Below are 16,180 nucleotides of genomic sequence, written 5' to 3' on the forward strand. Positions count from 1 at the left end.
TGTTGAAACCTATCAGGAACTGTAGAACTTCTCGAGAACTATTGAAAAAGCCTATTGTTGAATCATTTTCAAGAGATTTTAAAAAAGTGCGATGCTGGAGCTGACATCCGTGTAGCACCTCCATTTTTGTAATGTTAATATAATATGTATTATATGTATTAATATAATATGTATAAATATGTATTTTAATAGAGTCCACGGTGTTCTTCTCTCGTCGGTGCGCTATAAACGCGGAATTGGCAAAATCCAGAAGACTCGCGTGGACGAGGAAAAGTCATTTAGTACGCAGCAGAATCTGCGGTTGATCACTCGAAAACAAGTATAGCTGAAAATATAGTCAGACACTACCGCGCAACATGGGAACACTTTCCGAATGCATCACCAAAATCTCTTTCTAAGCGGCCTCTTTCTAAGTGTTGCTCTGGAATTCAGTTGTAAGTTGTGGAGAATCTCTGCCCACCAGGCTACCCGTTCGTGATCACGTTCAGCTCGGCTACGACGGGATATACATTATCGACAGAGGCGATGATCACAAAATTCTATTTCCGGACTCGCCGCTACGATTTGGCGCCATGTTTTTGGTATCGCCTAAAACCGTAGCGTTGTGCATCTCCCTACTGATCTCTGCTTCGTGAGCATGGTGAAGGCAGAGCGCTCTGGCGTCCCTGATATCGAAGTAAAGTCTGTCAATGTCGTGCGCTATACTGACCGGTGCAACACCTGTGTAAGGAATTGAAAACACGTAATCGACAATCATGCGGGGGCGCAGGAGGGTTTGGAATTTTACGGTGAATTGTTAAGAAGGTCATAACGCACTATCGCGTTCTGGATTAAACATTGCGTGTGGGCGCGACTCGGTTTTGAAAATGATAAGCGGCCTTCAGGTAGCCCTGAAGAATGCCATTGACGTGGTGAGTGGGAAATTCCACTTCTTTGGTGATTCATTTAATTCGTTATTCGTTCATTATCCTGTATTTTTTTATATTTATGCGCGTTTTCTGTTCTCGAGGAAGGCTCTTAAGTGCCTCTCTTGGTTGTGTATCAGAAGATGAAAATTAATGTGATGCTTAGTACAAAGTGATATTCTCGTGTACAAGTCAGTAATCGCGGACTTGTTTTCTTATTGTGTTGTTATCAACGTTTTATTTATTTATTTCCTTCCTTTCACTGTAAGACTCGCATTGTAATTTTATGGCACCGCTTTTCTTATGTTGAATAATTAATTATGTATACTTTCCTCTTGTCAATAAACTATCATATTTTTTTTTATTAAATGTGTTTATGCTTTACTGCCACTTTCCACTATCCTTGGGCCAGTAATGAGAGAAGTACGTAGTATTATGGTTGAATGAATAGTTGTCCATGTAACACAATTACTTGTGTTACAGATAGCTCCACCAGCAACACCCTTGGAGGACTTTACGTATCATTGGAAGCAACTTATGAACTTTTATGTCAATCATTTGAGTGACCGTAAAGCTTCTATTGAAAGCAGTGGTATCCCTCGTCATTTGGATAGACTACTAGAGATATTACTGACAGAGGAAAAAGGGGAAGACAGTCCTGGGCCATGTTTGGAGTACTTATTGCAACATAGACTTTTAGATCTGCTAGCGACATTAGCTGGAGCAGAAACTCCTCCTGGGATGCGACTGGTCTGCCTATCGTTTCTTAGAAAATTACTGGGAAGATCGAAGCATCCTTTGCTACATCATGTATCAGTATATGCACCAGTTCACAGGCTAATAGCGCTTTGCAATGGTCACCTTGCATCCCCTATCGAAGCTGAAGAAATACAATTCCTTCTAACACTATGCTTTCTTGTCTGCAAATATCCTCCTCTAACACGTATTGTGAATGATGCCAGCTCTGTTCACAGAGAGAATAGTGTACCAAAGGAAGATACTGAGAAAATAGATGCTCAACGTATCACCTATGTACCCGCGAGAAAAAGAAACAACTCAAACCCATTGTTTGAACCATTAAATACCCAAGCAGTCATGTTGATAAATCCAAATTTGTTTGCAACAGATAGTGAAGGAAAGTTGTCTCATAGACCTGAAAGATATGCTACGGATAAAAATACTAGTACACAGGACATATTAGACAAGATACCAAAAACAACTAGAAACACATCAACACGGTCTAGTGGATCGATATCGCTTAAGGATGTCGAAAGTATATCGGAGTCATCAAGTCCAGTCTCCCAAAAATTACCACAAGACCCACTCCCAGTTACAAACCAAGTAGTCTCCAATACTAATGATTATGGATCATCTAGTCAAGTACCTGTGTCAATGGCTTCTGCCTCTTACAAAGTAGAAAATAAATTTCAAGATCCTACAAATTTGCGAATTGATTCTGACTTTGCTTCAGATAACAATATGGAATATATGAAAGAGCATAGCAAAAACCACACATTTTTAGAGGTACCACCAGTTACTGAAAATTCCAAATGTTTCCTGGTCGACGCTTTGATAAGCTACTTAAATACTGCCGTTAGTATTTGATGCACTTATTCCTAATGATGTATATAAATTTCTTATTTCGTTGTTATTAAGATGAATTTACTCATTTCTATTTCAGGACAACACAGTGCGAGTAAGAGCATGCGAGGGAATCATGGTTTTGGCATCATTAGATGACTCTGCGTTTGCACATGCTGTTTCACGAAGTGATTTGCCTACAGTTTTATCTAAACGCTTAGAAGCATTGTACAACTCAATTCCCGCTCATGTGGATCCAAATGATGTCGATGAAGTTGACGTTACTTGGGGCTTAGATTCACCAATGTGGACAAATGACAACAAATTTCCTGGATGCAGACAAGTGGCTGCATTCTTCATGTGGTTAGATTACTGCGATCAGCTTATACGAGAAGCTCATTTGGAAGTAGGAGAAGCAATAGCTAAAACTATCACAGTATCATTTTTTGATAAAGTCATAACACCAGCACTGGTTGATCATCATGTAGTATTGATCACAGCTTTATTAACAAAGTGCCTGAAGGAAATTTCATCACCACTCTTAAGTACAGGTAAGCAGTTCTTGAATATTGCTTGAAAAAGATCAAAGAAAAACTTGTAGTTAATTTATTTTAGAAATCAGTCACTGGCTGGTAGGACAACACAGAGACCCTGAACTGCCAAATGTCTGGACTACACCGATTTTGCACAGATTAATAGACAATTGCTGCACCGAGAGCAATGACCTCACCTTGGAGACATTAAAACTATTTGAAGAGATGATAGAGAAACGGAATGAGCATATACTACATTGTCTAGTCTTGACGTACCTGATAACACGTGGATATTATGACAACAGTGCTGCCGACAGTGCAATAGCATCTTGGAGTGACGAAGAGGATGAACGTGAGAGGGAAAAAAAGGGAACAGTAGATTTATCACGGGAGCAAAACCACAGTAGAACTTTAGCACCAACTAATATCCATCGAATCATTAATTGGTAAATATAAACGAGCGTTATTGGTAAGTATAGCACCAGAGTGGTACGTCCTCATAAAACTTTCATAATTTTTCCTGCAGTTTCTTATCCTTGGTGCCACGACAGCTGCAGACAGACTCTGATGTAAATAATTATGAGAGATATATGGCAGACTGGGAAAAACAATATTCGACTGTGCTGACTGATTGCGCTTTACTCGCATGGCCACTGGAGGCTGTAACCATTGACGATTCTGCCAGTTCTGATTCCAGACCAGAAGCTGATCACTGTTCGGCTAGATTTTACATGGGTCCATTTTTAACCATGATATTGGATAAAGTCAGTAACATTCCCAACCAGAGATATGAGATTAACTTGCAGCTAACTGTTGTTATATCAAGATTGGCTCTTTTGCCTCATCCGTATCTACATGAATTTTTACTGAATCCTCTTTTGCCTTTGGCACCTGGTACTAAAAGTTTATTTGCCTGTCTACAAAGGGTCGTTAAGCAACTGGTCTCTGACGTACCAAAGACTCAAGATTACAAGCATATACTGAGGAGTACACGACAGAGATTGCTAGAGAATTGTTCTCAGGAACCGTAAGTGTTTTTTGGAAGGATCAGTTTCGACAGTCTTTTATTGGTTTTATTTGTAATAAAACAAGTTTTTGCTCTCATACTGTTGCAGGGTGAAGGAAAATATTCTTTACGACAGCGTTATTATTACGGAAGAATTTTGTAAGGAGCTCGCGGCAATAGCTTACGTCAAATATCATCGATCCATGTAAAGTTTCTGATTAGTGAAAATACGTAATTCTAGAAATTGACACATTAAGAAAGACGGCCTTAGTAAATAATTGGTAACACGTAAATAATTTAAGGAAGGGATCTTACTTCCTTTTTCTTTTCGTTTGTTTGGTGATTATATTGTAAGATACACCCACGCACTGTTTCTACGATAGGCATATACATATAATGAGCGGGAATAAACTGAAATTTTAGAGCAGCTTAGTCGCACATTTTATTTTCTGTTTGAATAAACGATTACTGAATATGAGTATTCTTTTTTTTTTTCTATTACCTTCGTATTTGATACAGAAGACCCAAATGTTTGTTGGGTATTGAGTTTGTAGGATTTACGCTATATAAGCACTTTTTTTAAAGGGTAGTACTGTAGTCAAGTGTGATGTGGTTAGGGAGCGTAGAATGGAGAATTCAAATACTTTCGGTATATGTACATTAGCAAATCATGTCTTTGAATTATTGACAGGTACAATTAATGTAAATGCGACAGTAATTAAAATAAATAGCGAGAATTTATCAGTAAACGGAGAATTATGTTTCCTAACCAACCTCCAAGCATGGAAAAACTTTTTTACTATTGAAGCTTCAATTTATTCAAAATGCACAAGTATTTTGGAGTATCTTCTACATAGTCGAGGACAAACATTTCAAAGAGGCACAAATGAAGAAATAGCTGAAACTGTAAGGATTGTGTAAAATGACTTGCGGTAACCTATAATAACTTAATATTCCAATATTCGTCTGTTTTAGGTGTTCAGAGAATTAGTAGCAGCTAGTGCTATATGGCATTTAAGAATTGAAAAGTGCACATTACAAAAGGAAAGAGTCTGTGTATTTTTAAACAGGTCGCATGCAATTTCTACTGCGATAACAATGTTTGTCAGTAATAATGTTGACATCTTTAAGAATCAATATTCGGATAAAAGTTTTAGCTTAAAAGTTGAAACCGACAAAGAGTCTGATCTTACAAACGTAAGATTGTGTTTAATCAGAGATGTAGCTGAAAACCTTATGAAACTCCAAGGCTGTAAAATATCTGAGACAAGCAATAATAAATATATTATAACCAGTAAGTCCCAGAGTAAAACTGAAGACAGTTACAACAGATATGTATGTGGTGTTGTAAAAAATTCAGAAGCAAATGCAAAGGAGATCAAACTGACATGGGAATTGTATTTGAAAGAAAAAAAGATAAAGCTTTCAGAGTCATTTAAACAAAAGTGTTCGACTATAAATGAAGAAATTAACTCAGTTGACGACATTAATTCATGTCTTGCGCAAGCTGAAATTGTGTTTGAATTATTGGCTGTGAAACCCAGTCGTACAGTTTTCATTAAATCAAATACAAGTTCTGACAGAAGTGTTTCAAATACGAAAGGTAAATATTCAGTATATCGATGACATCTTTTGACACGTTTTTCTATTTAACTGAAAATATAAGACTTCCACGTGAAGTTCATAATGTACCATGCACATAAAAATATATATGCTACTAAGTCATGATAAATTATTATTGTAGGAGTATCATTCATTTTTTACAATTTAGCAAGAATATCAGCTATTTGGAAAAAATATATTACTATGCAGGCAGCTGGTAGGTATCCTAAGTTAACGGATATAAACAACGTTGACTTTTCTAGTTTGAATCAAGAGGTAAAGTATCAAGAAGAGTGAGAAAAAAGAACTTTGAATAATTTAAAGAAGCATTTCTTTTTTTGTAGGAGGAGTGGGAACTCGTTTACAATTTTATTATCGGGTATCCTGATATGATAAGAAGTTGTATACGATACGAGCCAGATTTCGAGTTATATCCGCAAACCTTATGTCACTTTCTAGGTCGACTTTGTCAAAAATTTAGTGCGTATTATCGCAGGATCCGTGTTTTAACGGTAAGATTACATTAATAAATAATATAAATGAATATTATAAAATAACGTACGTCTGAGATTTTAATCAGTAAAATCAATGAAATCATACAGGAAGGGGGCAATCACCAAGTGCCAGCAATGACGGCGAGATTATATCTGTTAAAAGCGTTGGATGATATTCTGTTAGGAGCGCTCAAGGTCTTACATATACGCTCAGTACCGAGTGGATTCTACATGTAGATGCATTGTGAGACATAACTCTGATAAACGGAGGCTCTGATAAGGTAAACCCTAAACAACATTCAAAATCTGACCAATTTCAATATAATACGTGAAATATTAACGTAATAAGCAATAAACGAATTTCGGACAATCATATCACTATACTTCTATGATCCCATGCTCAAAATTCAAAATAACATTCTGTGTACGAGACGATGATAAATACGATGATAAAAACCATTAGGCAAATTTAATCACAATCATCTTTCAATACACAAATAATTTAAAATAATTGCAGAATTTCTTTTCCAATACTAATAACTGATATTAAATAATCACCTCATATAATTTTAATATTCCAGTCACTAAGTAAGATTTTATAATTTGACTTAAAGTCAGAGCATATTACATTTTATGTGTCATAAACAATTTCTCACTCTTATAAAAGCAAGTGCATTTTTACCGTACACAAAGATGGCGTCTCAATTGAAATTTTTCTGGATTCTACTAGCATCATTCCGTAAGACTTTCCAGTAAGAAAGTTAACTCCAAAGTTGGAGTGGAGAAACTCAATACCCCTACCCCTAGTGTATCCACAAGATAATATACAATTCTGTCTCGAGTACCGAGAGTGCACCGCTCTTCCCGAAGTCCTTTCCACGAGATTGAATTTTCGAGGAAGCTTCTCTACGTAACACGCGCGTATCCCCTTTGCCCATGGATTTGAAACTACTTCATTTCGCGGCTACCATTCACAGTAGCTCCGTCGGTAATTTTCTATTCTACTTTCGTCTTTTCGCGAACTGCACCTACGGGAGTAAAATGAAATGCAATTCCTCCCGTTGTCTACCAAATTAAGATAAGTATATAGAGCAGCAGCAGCAGTGGATTAAAGTTGCCTCGTAAAATATTTCGCACAAAACAACTTTAAAGCACACGCATTTAAATTCCTTCCCTACCTGTAAACAAAAGGCAAACGATCGACGATACATGGTTTACGTAAGGATTTTATCATCTAAAATTCCAACCAATAAAGGCCACCTGAAGGTGCGTATACATATATACGTATACTATACTATACATACATACATACATATGTAAAGTCATTGACCTATCTTTTTGAAGTATATTTAAATACACGGCCACGTAATTATATTGCATAGCAACATACAAGTTAGCAGATGGTAAAGACATACCATTAAATAATATCAATCAAACGTAATCATTATTAAGGAAATCCTTCCAAATTGATAGGAACTTTAAAAATTCATTATCTTTCATACTTTAATCTCAAGATATATCATTTTCTATTTGACGCAACAAGATTAACATAAAATAGATAATAACGGAAGATTTTACCTAATCTTAAAAGAAAATGCTAGCATGACAGATTTCAGTATATGTCGACGCACTTCTATGATCACAATCACGAGTTTATAAATATTTCTCGAAAATAGAATTGATGGTGTCAGTAAAACGTTTGGTAACCCATACAGTTTAATTCAGGGTCGAAGTACTTGTTTCATTTATAAAAGCATAGGGTCTAAAGGGTTGCTAGCCACTAAACCGACGCGAACGGGTAACCAGCTGTTTGTTTTGTTTTCGGGCATGAGATTCACGTGACACAGCGACTCGCCACCAGTACGGTGCGGTACGTACCTCAGTATAGTGGTACTGTGTCGAGGTCGCGGATTGGCCGCGCGAGTGCACTCGCGCACTGTCCTACCAATCGGGTGGCGTATAAGAGACGACGCCTGGTGCTTCTACGATGCAGAGACGTTTGACATCGATAAATGCGTGAGAGTGCTCGCGAAGTGCGGAGGTGTCAGGCTGTCGCTTGTTCGTCGGCTCGTCGTCGTCGGCTCGTCGGCAGGTCGTCGTCGTCGTCGTCGGTGGTGGTGGTGGTGGTGATGGTGATGGTCGGTTGTTATTCTGGTTGTATTTACCTACATAGTGCACGGTGCATCGTGCGTGCGCGCCCCTTGTGTCCCGTGTCCTGTACCAGTGCTAGTTTTTAAATTTGTTTCTTCCACCAATGTTTCTCTCGCTACTCCCAATGTACACGTCATTCAAATTGGCTTTCATTATAGATAATCATTAAAAATAAAAAATCGCACGGTTCCATGCAGACGAGTGCATAAGTCTAAAACAAAATCTTCGGTCAACCTTATTCTCACTGTCTTTGCTACGATAAGAAAACACACGCTGTAAAATTCTGACAGGACGCACTATATATTTATTCACAACAAATTCGTTTCGACATAAACAGTACAGGATTTACAGGGCCACGTATTCTATCCCACCATCTCGATCTGCCTGCTAGCTGTCAGGCTGCTGCCCGCTTCTCGGGAGTCCTCTATCTCTCTTTTCTTCTATCCTCTCTCTCTCTCTCTATCTCTTCTATACTAGTCTGACATATACACGCTCGCCGCGACGTAACTTCACTAGCACACAGTATTACTTCCTGGCGAGGGGTAGGCGTAAAAAGAGGATACGTGCAGGGACGTGCGCGTGTTCTTGAGTGTGCTTAGAATTTGGACTCAATTTATTTTTAGTCAGGAAGAACGTGAAGACTGAGTGGAAAAGAGTACCTGTTATACAGTGACGTTTTTTCAATTGATTCTACTCGAGGGAATTATAAAAGCGAAGGAAGGAGAGAGTAGAGTGTACTCGGTGATGATGGTCACGCGCGTATGACGCGAGCTTGACGTAAGAACGGTCGGGTTGTTTTCTTTTTTCTATTCACTCGCTGTCTCAAGAGTCTTTCTTTCATCAGGTAGAACATAACGAACGAGTTTTGTAATTACCGGGACAACGCCAATTTGCAACGTGAGAAATAGTGCGCACCGTCTCCTCCTACGGTCCTAGATGGGGACAAAGAGAGCAGCACGGTGTCATGACGACGCTGCTCGCAATTGCCGCCGTCAGTCCGTAGCGCGTGCTCGCGGGCAGTGATGGCCAGACGCGTTTCTCTACTAGAGAACCCGAGAGGAAATATCCGTCGATTTGTTATGAGGAGGTAGAGAGAGGTGACTAGTGAAATATTTTAAAGGATTTCGTGGAAGATACAAGTTACGGACGATTGTTTTCTCACTTCTCACAATTAATTATACATTTATATCCCTTATGTGTTAGGATATCGCGCGGGTTTGTCATTTTCATTGTGCTTTCACGCAGGTACAAGACACTCGTGTGACACGCACTACTCCCCTTGTTGACGTGTTACCATAATTTAATATTTCACAAGTGACTTTCTTGTGCAGCAAATACAAAGGGCAGGAAAGAGACGCGACTAAGCGAAACTAAACTGTTGTTTATTTTTGACGGAACCTACCAACGACGATCAGTGCTTGATTGATTTCATATAGTTTCTGTACTTTTTCCTGCCTTTTGTCAGGAGTCACGCGTACTACGAGCGTCCCTTTAAATCCTCATATCGTACCACCAAAAACGCTTTCCTTTTTTTTCTGTCGATAGGGAGTAGCAGTATTGCTTCGACTGTAGTTTCGTCGCGTTTAGTGTACGCGTGTTCGTAATACCAGACTTGAGAAGTTTTGACGCACGTGGTGGAAGGACATGAGAAGTTGAGAAACCAAGAGAAACCTAAAAAATGAGTGACAAGAGATAGAGCGTGAGGAAGAGGAACGCGACACGCTAAATGGACAGAGATAGAAAGCAGATGAAAGTAGTGCACAGTGACGAGTGGCAAGAAGAGTAAGGAAGTGAAAGTAAGAACGAAGAAGGAAAAAGGAAGGGAAAGAAGAAAGATTGTGAGAATCGTCTGAAGGAGGGTAGAAGTGAAGCAAAGAAGGAAGAGAAGAAATATAACAAAAAAAGAAAGTAAAGAAGACGGGCCTTGTTAATCGTGTGCGATTTTACGAGTCCTCTTTTTCTTCTTCTTCCTCTTACCTTGTCTTTGCCCGAAGTTGGCTTCCGCTTGTTTCAATTTTTCTGTGCCCGTCCTCTGTCTCGCACGAGCTGGATCAGTAACCAGTATCCGCCATCCGTAAGTGCTACAGTGCTCGCGTTTCCAACAGTGTTTTTATCATCATCGGCTCCTTATATTGCGCGTATTAATTTCCGTGTCAATAATTCGTCACGTTTTTGACGGGACCGATTGAGAGTGGTTACGTCCTGGGAATGAAGACGTACCGTTGCGCATGCAGTGCCGGATCGTTTCGCGCTTTCAAGGAGCACTAAACGACACGAAAATTACACCAAATCAGGAAAATATGAGCATTGCTGCCCTCCTGCAGGCCGCCGAGTACATTGAACGAAGGGAAAGGGGTAAGTGTCACAGCAACGGCGTTGCATATTGATAACCATATTTTTTTCATGATAAGTCTGCGTCATATCGGGTGTGCAGTGCTCCCTCCCTCCCCCATTTCTCTCTGCGTATACTTATTGCGTACACTGCCTGCAGGATCCTGATAAAGTTCCATATCCTTCCTGCTTAACGTTGCGGTCATTACGTAATCTAAAACCTAAAATAAGAAATCTCTTGTCCGTCTGACCCAAGAAAAGACCAGTCGTGCTTTTGTATTTTGTTTTCCTCCCACATCCCTAGATATTATTCGTAAACAGTACGACGTGACTTTTAAAGGCGTACACCAGGAACCAAGCGTGCCGTCCCCATCTTCTTCGGAGCTTTGCGTATACATTATATTCGCTTGGATGTAGGTACGCGTGGATGGTAACGTGTCCCTATTTGCGCGACCGTCGTTTTATTGTTACGTGGTTCAGGCCCCTCTCCGTTCCCGTCGCGAACCTCCGAATGATCTCATTCCACTTATCAGTGTGTCGTGTCGCGTTAAATATGCGTATACATGTGTGAATATTATACGTGACGATGACCTGCGACGTTTTCCTCTTGTTGCCTTCGACATTTCCAACTCCATTTGCTTTGTTTTGTCTATTGGTATTTTTTTCAAAACCGATAAAAAAAACAATTATAAAATAACAGTACGATATACTTGTCTACGTATTCTTTATATAAAAATGTAGCAATTACATATGTGTCTACACGTGAAAAGCCTGTTCTCTTTGGCTTTGTTCTTCGTGCGTACAACGATTTCCTTAAAACTCATGAATTCGTTTTCGTATTTTGAACTTAACTGAACTATCAACTTAACTGGCGTACTTCTGCATGTATACTGTATATCTATATATTGAGTAGCTCGCGAACGTGCGACGGAGCACGTTCCCTTTTTTTTTTGTGAACTCTATTACGTGCGGCTATATGATGCGTCCACGGTGAAATTCCCCGAAATCCCGTTATGAAATGACTAAGGTGTTTTTTTGCTTTGCTTTCCTTAGCGTTGTAACATGTTCGATATGTCGAGTCCTTCCACGTTTTTTCTTTGTTCAACGACAATGTCCCCTTACTTCTGACGTCTTCGAACTCGAACGCGATGTCCCGTCAATTCTCTCGTGACGACGATTCTCGTGAAACTGAACTCCGCAATCGTCTGCCTTTTCCTCTATGAGGAAATTAATGATTTTCACCTTCGTGCTGACCGTGACTCGTGAGATTGTCGAGGCGCAGCTACGTTACCGAATACAGCTTATTTTCTCGATATACGTTGCTACGTGAAGTTCGAGCGTTTATCGCCCGCGCGAGTCGAACCATCGTTCTGTAAGCAGTGGCTTTCAATTGGAATTTAGCGAGCGCTCGCAATCGGTACAATTTAGTTGTTCGATGTGGGCTACCTTTCTTTGTCTCTTGGTTAACTTTTTTTTTAGATATACTTATTTATTTAGAGTTTATAAATATATATATATATATATATATATATATATATATCTAATTCCTTTGTTACGCGTGCAATGCGATAAAGACCCTACCTACACGTGCGTTCACCACGTGTACGTACACGTAATCTCCACGTACAGAGTCGCGTCCATACGGGGAAAATTCACAAACATGCACGACCTTTGGTAAAAAGTCACGTCGACCCAAGTACTTCCAAACATAATAGTTATGGGTGTTGTGACGGCTATGGAGATTGTTCGATACTTTTGAAAACAAGTAGATGCGCAACTTTTAATTGGCCAACTGTCTCTTTTACTTTCAGAAGCTGAACATGGCTATGCTTCGTCCATGCCGATACCCGACGATCTGCGGACGGTCATCAAGAGGCCAAAGACGAAAAAATCCCAGGGCAGCAGGTGCGCTTATCTTTATTTGTTTATTTGTTTCCCTCCTATCCTGCACGATTTACAATTTGAATTTTGAATATCTCAAAACGATTTTTCACTCTCGCCTTTCGCGTTCTCTTTGCCAGGACTGTATCCGATTTCTCGTAGCTGCTGTTCCTATAGCTACGCGATATAACTACAGATGCTACGTGTATACATACCCAGGGAGACACACCTAACCTCCATCTTTTTCAGGCGGCCGAAAAGAAACGACTCGTAGTAAATTGTCCGATCTAATATCCAATTTCCTTGGCTCTCTCATTCACCTTCAGAGATTCCTCTTCCTGTCTTCCTTTGTTAGCCGATTTTCTTTTTTATTTCCTTTTTATTTCCCTTTTACTTATCTCTGTCTCCCACACGGGAAGCGCACGGCGAAATCCGCCTATTGTCGCATTGTGGCTACGTGCATAATGGGAGGGAACGGCAATGCGTCGGCAATATCTCCGGTTACTCTTTCGCAACGTACAATTATTTTTACTTTCGAAATCGTGTTCGCCGCGTCAGGTCCTTGACGCCAGTGCAGCTCGTTTCGGTAATCGAACGCTCGGCGCTTATACTTTCGGCCAGTATTACATTCATTTTGACGCAAGGACTTTTAGCTGCTCATAGTAGGATGCCGTTAATCAATTTATTTTGTCACTTTTAATTTGCTTCCGCGTACCTATTACTTTGTTCTCATTACTACGGAAGAAAACTCATCAGTGTACTCTATTTATTATTCAACGTTATTGCGCCTTATTTTTTTTTTTTTTCCTTATTTCCCCTTTGACTTCCCTTGATATATACTCCCTCGGCGGTTATTCACTTAAGATCGTAGAAAGTTGGCGGCGGCTCGTATATTAATGTGTTCCCTCTCTAATTTTTCAGGACTACCCATAACGAGCTGGAGAAAAATAGGTGAGTCCATATTATCGAGACACAAAAATAACAATGGATAAATAATGACGATAGGGTAACACGACGTTGAACCGTAACGCGTCGTTCTTCGTGTCGCGTTACTTAAACAATCAGTCTTTCCTCTTTATCTTCCTTCTGCTTCTTCGCTCCCTCGTTCCAATCCTTTCCACGTTATATTCTCTTTTACAGCTCGATACACGCGAGAATTGGGCGAGTCTCTCCGCTTCTTTCCACTCCCCGTCGTTCCTCTTCTAAATTCCTTTGGTCCTCCAGCCCCCACCACTCAGCCCCTCTCCACCTTCCCCTCGCGGCCTCAACACCGTAACCGCCATAGGGCTTTAAACAGTCATATTCAGCAGGAACTAAAGGCTGCTCTACAACGGTCGGATATTCCGTCTTAACCTTATTCCCGTCGACAAGCTTTAACGTATTCACGAATGAAGCATGTATATAATACACGTCAGAGGATACTAACATAGCAGATAGAAGCGGTACCTATTAATTGGCACGTAACACGCATTACTAATGGGGGTCGAGTCCTTCGGCTACGAGGAAGCTTCAAGGGGGATTTGTGCTAGCAACAAGCGGAACGAAACGGAACGGAACGAAACGGAACGGAACAAAGGTTCTGGATACTCGGGAAGGACCGGATCTGTTCCACGGGGAAAGAAAGACCGGAAAGGAAAGAGTAATAAAAATAATAGAGGCAAAGAAATGGCGGTAACAGTCTGAACTTGGGACTATGGGGAAAGACCTTCGCGTCTCGGGGTCTTTATTGATTTCCCTTTCTCCCTTTAACTAGCCAAATGCCGCTTTGTTTCATTTTTATTAGGGACCTCGCGTGTCTCCCTATTGCGTTCTGATGTTTCGTTCAGGGAACGAGACTCACGGGACACCCGTTACTGGTCACTCGGCCACTTACGTAAGCCAAACGCAACGTGGATGCAACGTGGGCTGATGCCTTTGGCTTATTACATATCTGTATATCTGTATATCTGTTCATATGTGTATATACATATGTATATATATATATATATTCTGTGTATTACTTTATATACGATGCTTATATATGTGAATATCTATATTGCCCTTATGGCCGTATATACAATATATAAAACAGCATATATCAGAGTGTATCCAGAGTATTTACGTACGGCGTTCGAGTCTCGCAGCGTGTAACGCGGATCTCGGCATGCCGGCTATTTTTGACTCCGTGAAGTTGGTACTCACGTGCATACGCAGTGCCGGGAACTGGTCGTTACCTACGCTACGTACGTACGGTTCGCTTCCACAGGAATATTCAAGTTTGGACGTTACGCACAGAGTTTCAGGATGGCGTCGATCACACAGATAACGGCGGTCAGTCGAGTATTTCTCACTGTAACTTCACCGTATCGTCCCTTCCATCTGTCTATTCGTTTCCTCCCCCGTCGGGGAGCCGTCTGCAGTATTTTCCCAATTTTCGAAGCACCTGTGCTCCCTTTCGCTCGGAGACTCGTCGAGCGCGCTCCTTAGGGCTCGTGCAGACCGAAAGCAGCGGGAACCGAGAAGCGAGAAGCGAGCAGCGAGCAGCTCGAAACTTTAGAACAGAGTGGTACCTCTTTCCAACGTACATACGCATAGGCATATTGTGATTGGCCGTGATGTTAAATTGTAACAAGGGAGACTACATGCATGTAACATACAACCAGGCTACACCACGGGCTATACACATTTCGTCTGATGCCGAATTCAAAATTTATTTCAAACATGAATTATGACGTGAGGTAGGGTTGCCATAATCTTTTTGCTATGTCGCTGCTACGGAAAGTTGAACGTTGATCGAATTTCCAAAATCGCAGTCCAAGCATTGGAATCTGCTTAGTAATGAAGTCATGTTTTAAAAAAAAAGATGTATTATTATTTTCAATGTAGTATACTTGGCTCTATGTACGTAATTAAGGCAAATAACTTATTTCTTAATGCTTTCATGCGGTTGCCTAATGTAATAAGGCAGAAAGTGTAGTTTCGCGGCCAAGATTCCGGTGCCCGCTTCCCGCTTCCCGCTTCCCGCTGCTTTCGGTCCGAATGAGCCCTTACGTTCCTGTTTCGAAAATCGTTCGCTCGTGGCACTCGCGCTCTGTAGTTTCTCAATCTCTCTCCTTGTCTTGTTTCTCGCTGTTCGCGTGCGTCCGACGCATCGCGCGCAACGACGGATCCACAGCCCGGGCCTGCGACTATCCGCAGCACGTGAGCCGGGAGGCCATTTTGAAAAGGAGGCCCCGCGCTCACGATTTTCCATATCGCGACGACCGATCGGAGTCACGGGCCGCGAGGAACTCGGCGCACGTACTCGAATAAAGAAAGTCGAATCCCGCTGAGGATATTCGAGGAGATCCTGACTCGATATCCCACGAGTTAGGACTCCTTTCTCAGTCGCGCACATTTTCTACACGCGCAATCGGGATTTACCTTACGTTCTGCGCTGTGTCCCTTTACTCGTTTTTATTTTTTGTCTTTCACTACCGCTAGGGACTTTCCTCGTATCTTTCTTTCTTTCACGTATATATGTATATCTGAATATACAAATACATATATCGACCTGCCCTTAAGCAGATGAGAGAGTAGAATCTCCTGCGCGACGAGAGGACCACGTTCGTCCCACGAGTCTTCTTATCCTGCCGTTTCCCTTTGTCCTTGCTGTCCTCATTTTCCATTGGACCCTTCGTTCCCCGCTAGCCGTTCCGATAAGAAGCCCCTCCCCTC

The 16,180-nt window shown here is 40.9% G+C and overlaps 2 protein-coding genes across 9 annotated transcripts in view; both read left to right on the forward strand.

Moving 5' to 3' along the window:
* LOC107263081 (protein FAM160B1) overlaps positions 1-4,500 on the forward strand; it is a 6,722-nt gene extending 2,222 nt beyond the window's left edge. Inside the window, exons 1-6 of one of the 3 annotated variants that reach the window (XM_015729915.2) lie at positions 605-1,096; positions 1,389-2,498; positions 2,587-3,037; positions 3,102-3,465; positions 3,546-4,046; positions 4,135-4,500. In XM_015729915.2, coding sequence (XP_015585401.1) covers positions 1,443-2,498; positions 2,587-3,037; positions 3,102-3,465; positions 3,546-4,046; positions 4,135-4,234 — 2,472 coding nt within the window. In that variant the 5' untranslated portion in view covers positions 605-1,096; positions 1,389-1,442 and the 3' untranslated portion in view covers positions 4,235-4,500. Of the gene's footprint in view, positions 1-604; positions 1,097-1,388; positions 2,499-2,586; positions 3,038-3,101; positions 3,466-3,545; positions 4,047-4,134 lie in introns of those variants that run through there. The other 2 variants (XM_015729912.2, XM_015729913.1) reach the window with 2 other exon arrangements.
* A 116-nt stretch (positions 4,501-4,616) lies between these two features.
* The window catches only part of LOC107263087 (max dimerization protein 1), a 123,893-nt gene continuing 112,329 nt past the window's right edge, over positions 4,617-16,180 (forward strand). For 2 of the 6 annotated variants that reach the window (XM_025080477.1, XM_015729923.2), the window contains exons 1-4: positions 8,106-8,259; positions 9,818-10,627; positions 12,415-12,508; positions 13,406-13,435. In XM_025080477.1, the coding sequence (XP_024936245.1) occupies positions 10,501-10,627; positions 12,415-12,508; positions 13,406-13,435 (251 nt within the window). In that variant the 5' untranslated portion in view covers positions 8,106-8,259; positions 9,818-10,500. Of the gene's footprint in view, positions 4,932-5,000; positions 5,629-5,769; positions 5,904-5,971; positions 6,140-6,229; positions 6,403-8,105; positions 8,264-8,305; positions 9,370-9,817; positions 10,628-12,414; positions 12,509-13,405; positions 13,436-16,180 lie in introns of those variants that run through there. The other 4 variants (XM_025080473.1, XM_025080475.1, XM_025080476.1 and 1 more) reach the window with 4 other exon arrangements.

This window comes from Cephus cinctus, unplaced genomic scaffold (assembly GCF_000341935.2).
Source record: "Cephus cinctus unplaced genomic scaffold, Ccin1 Ccin1_scaffold0132, whole genome shotgun sequence".
NCBI classification, from domain to species: Eukaryota; Metazoa; Arthropoda; class Insecta; order Hymenoptera; family Cephidae; genus Cephus; species Cephus cinctus.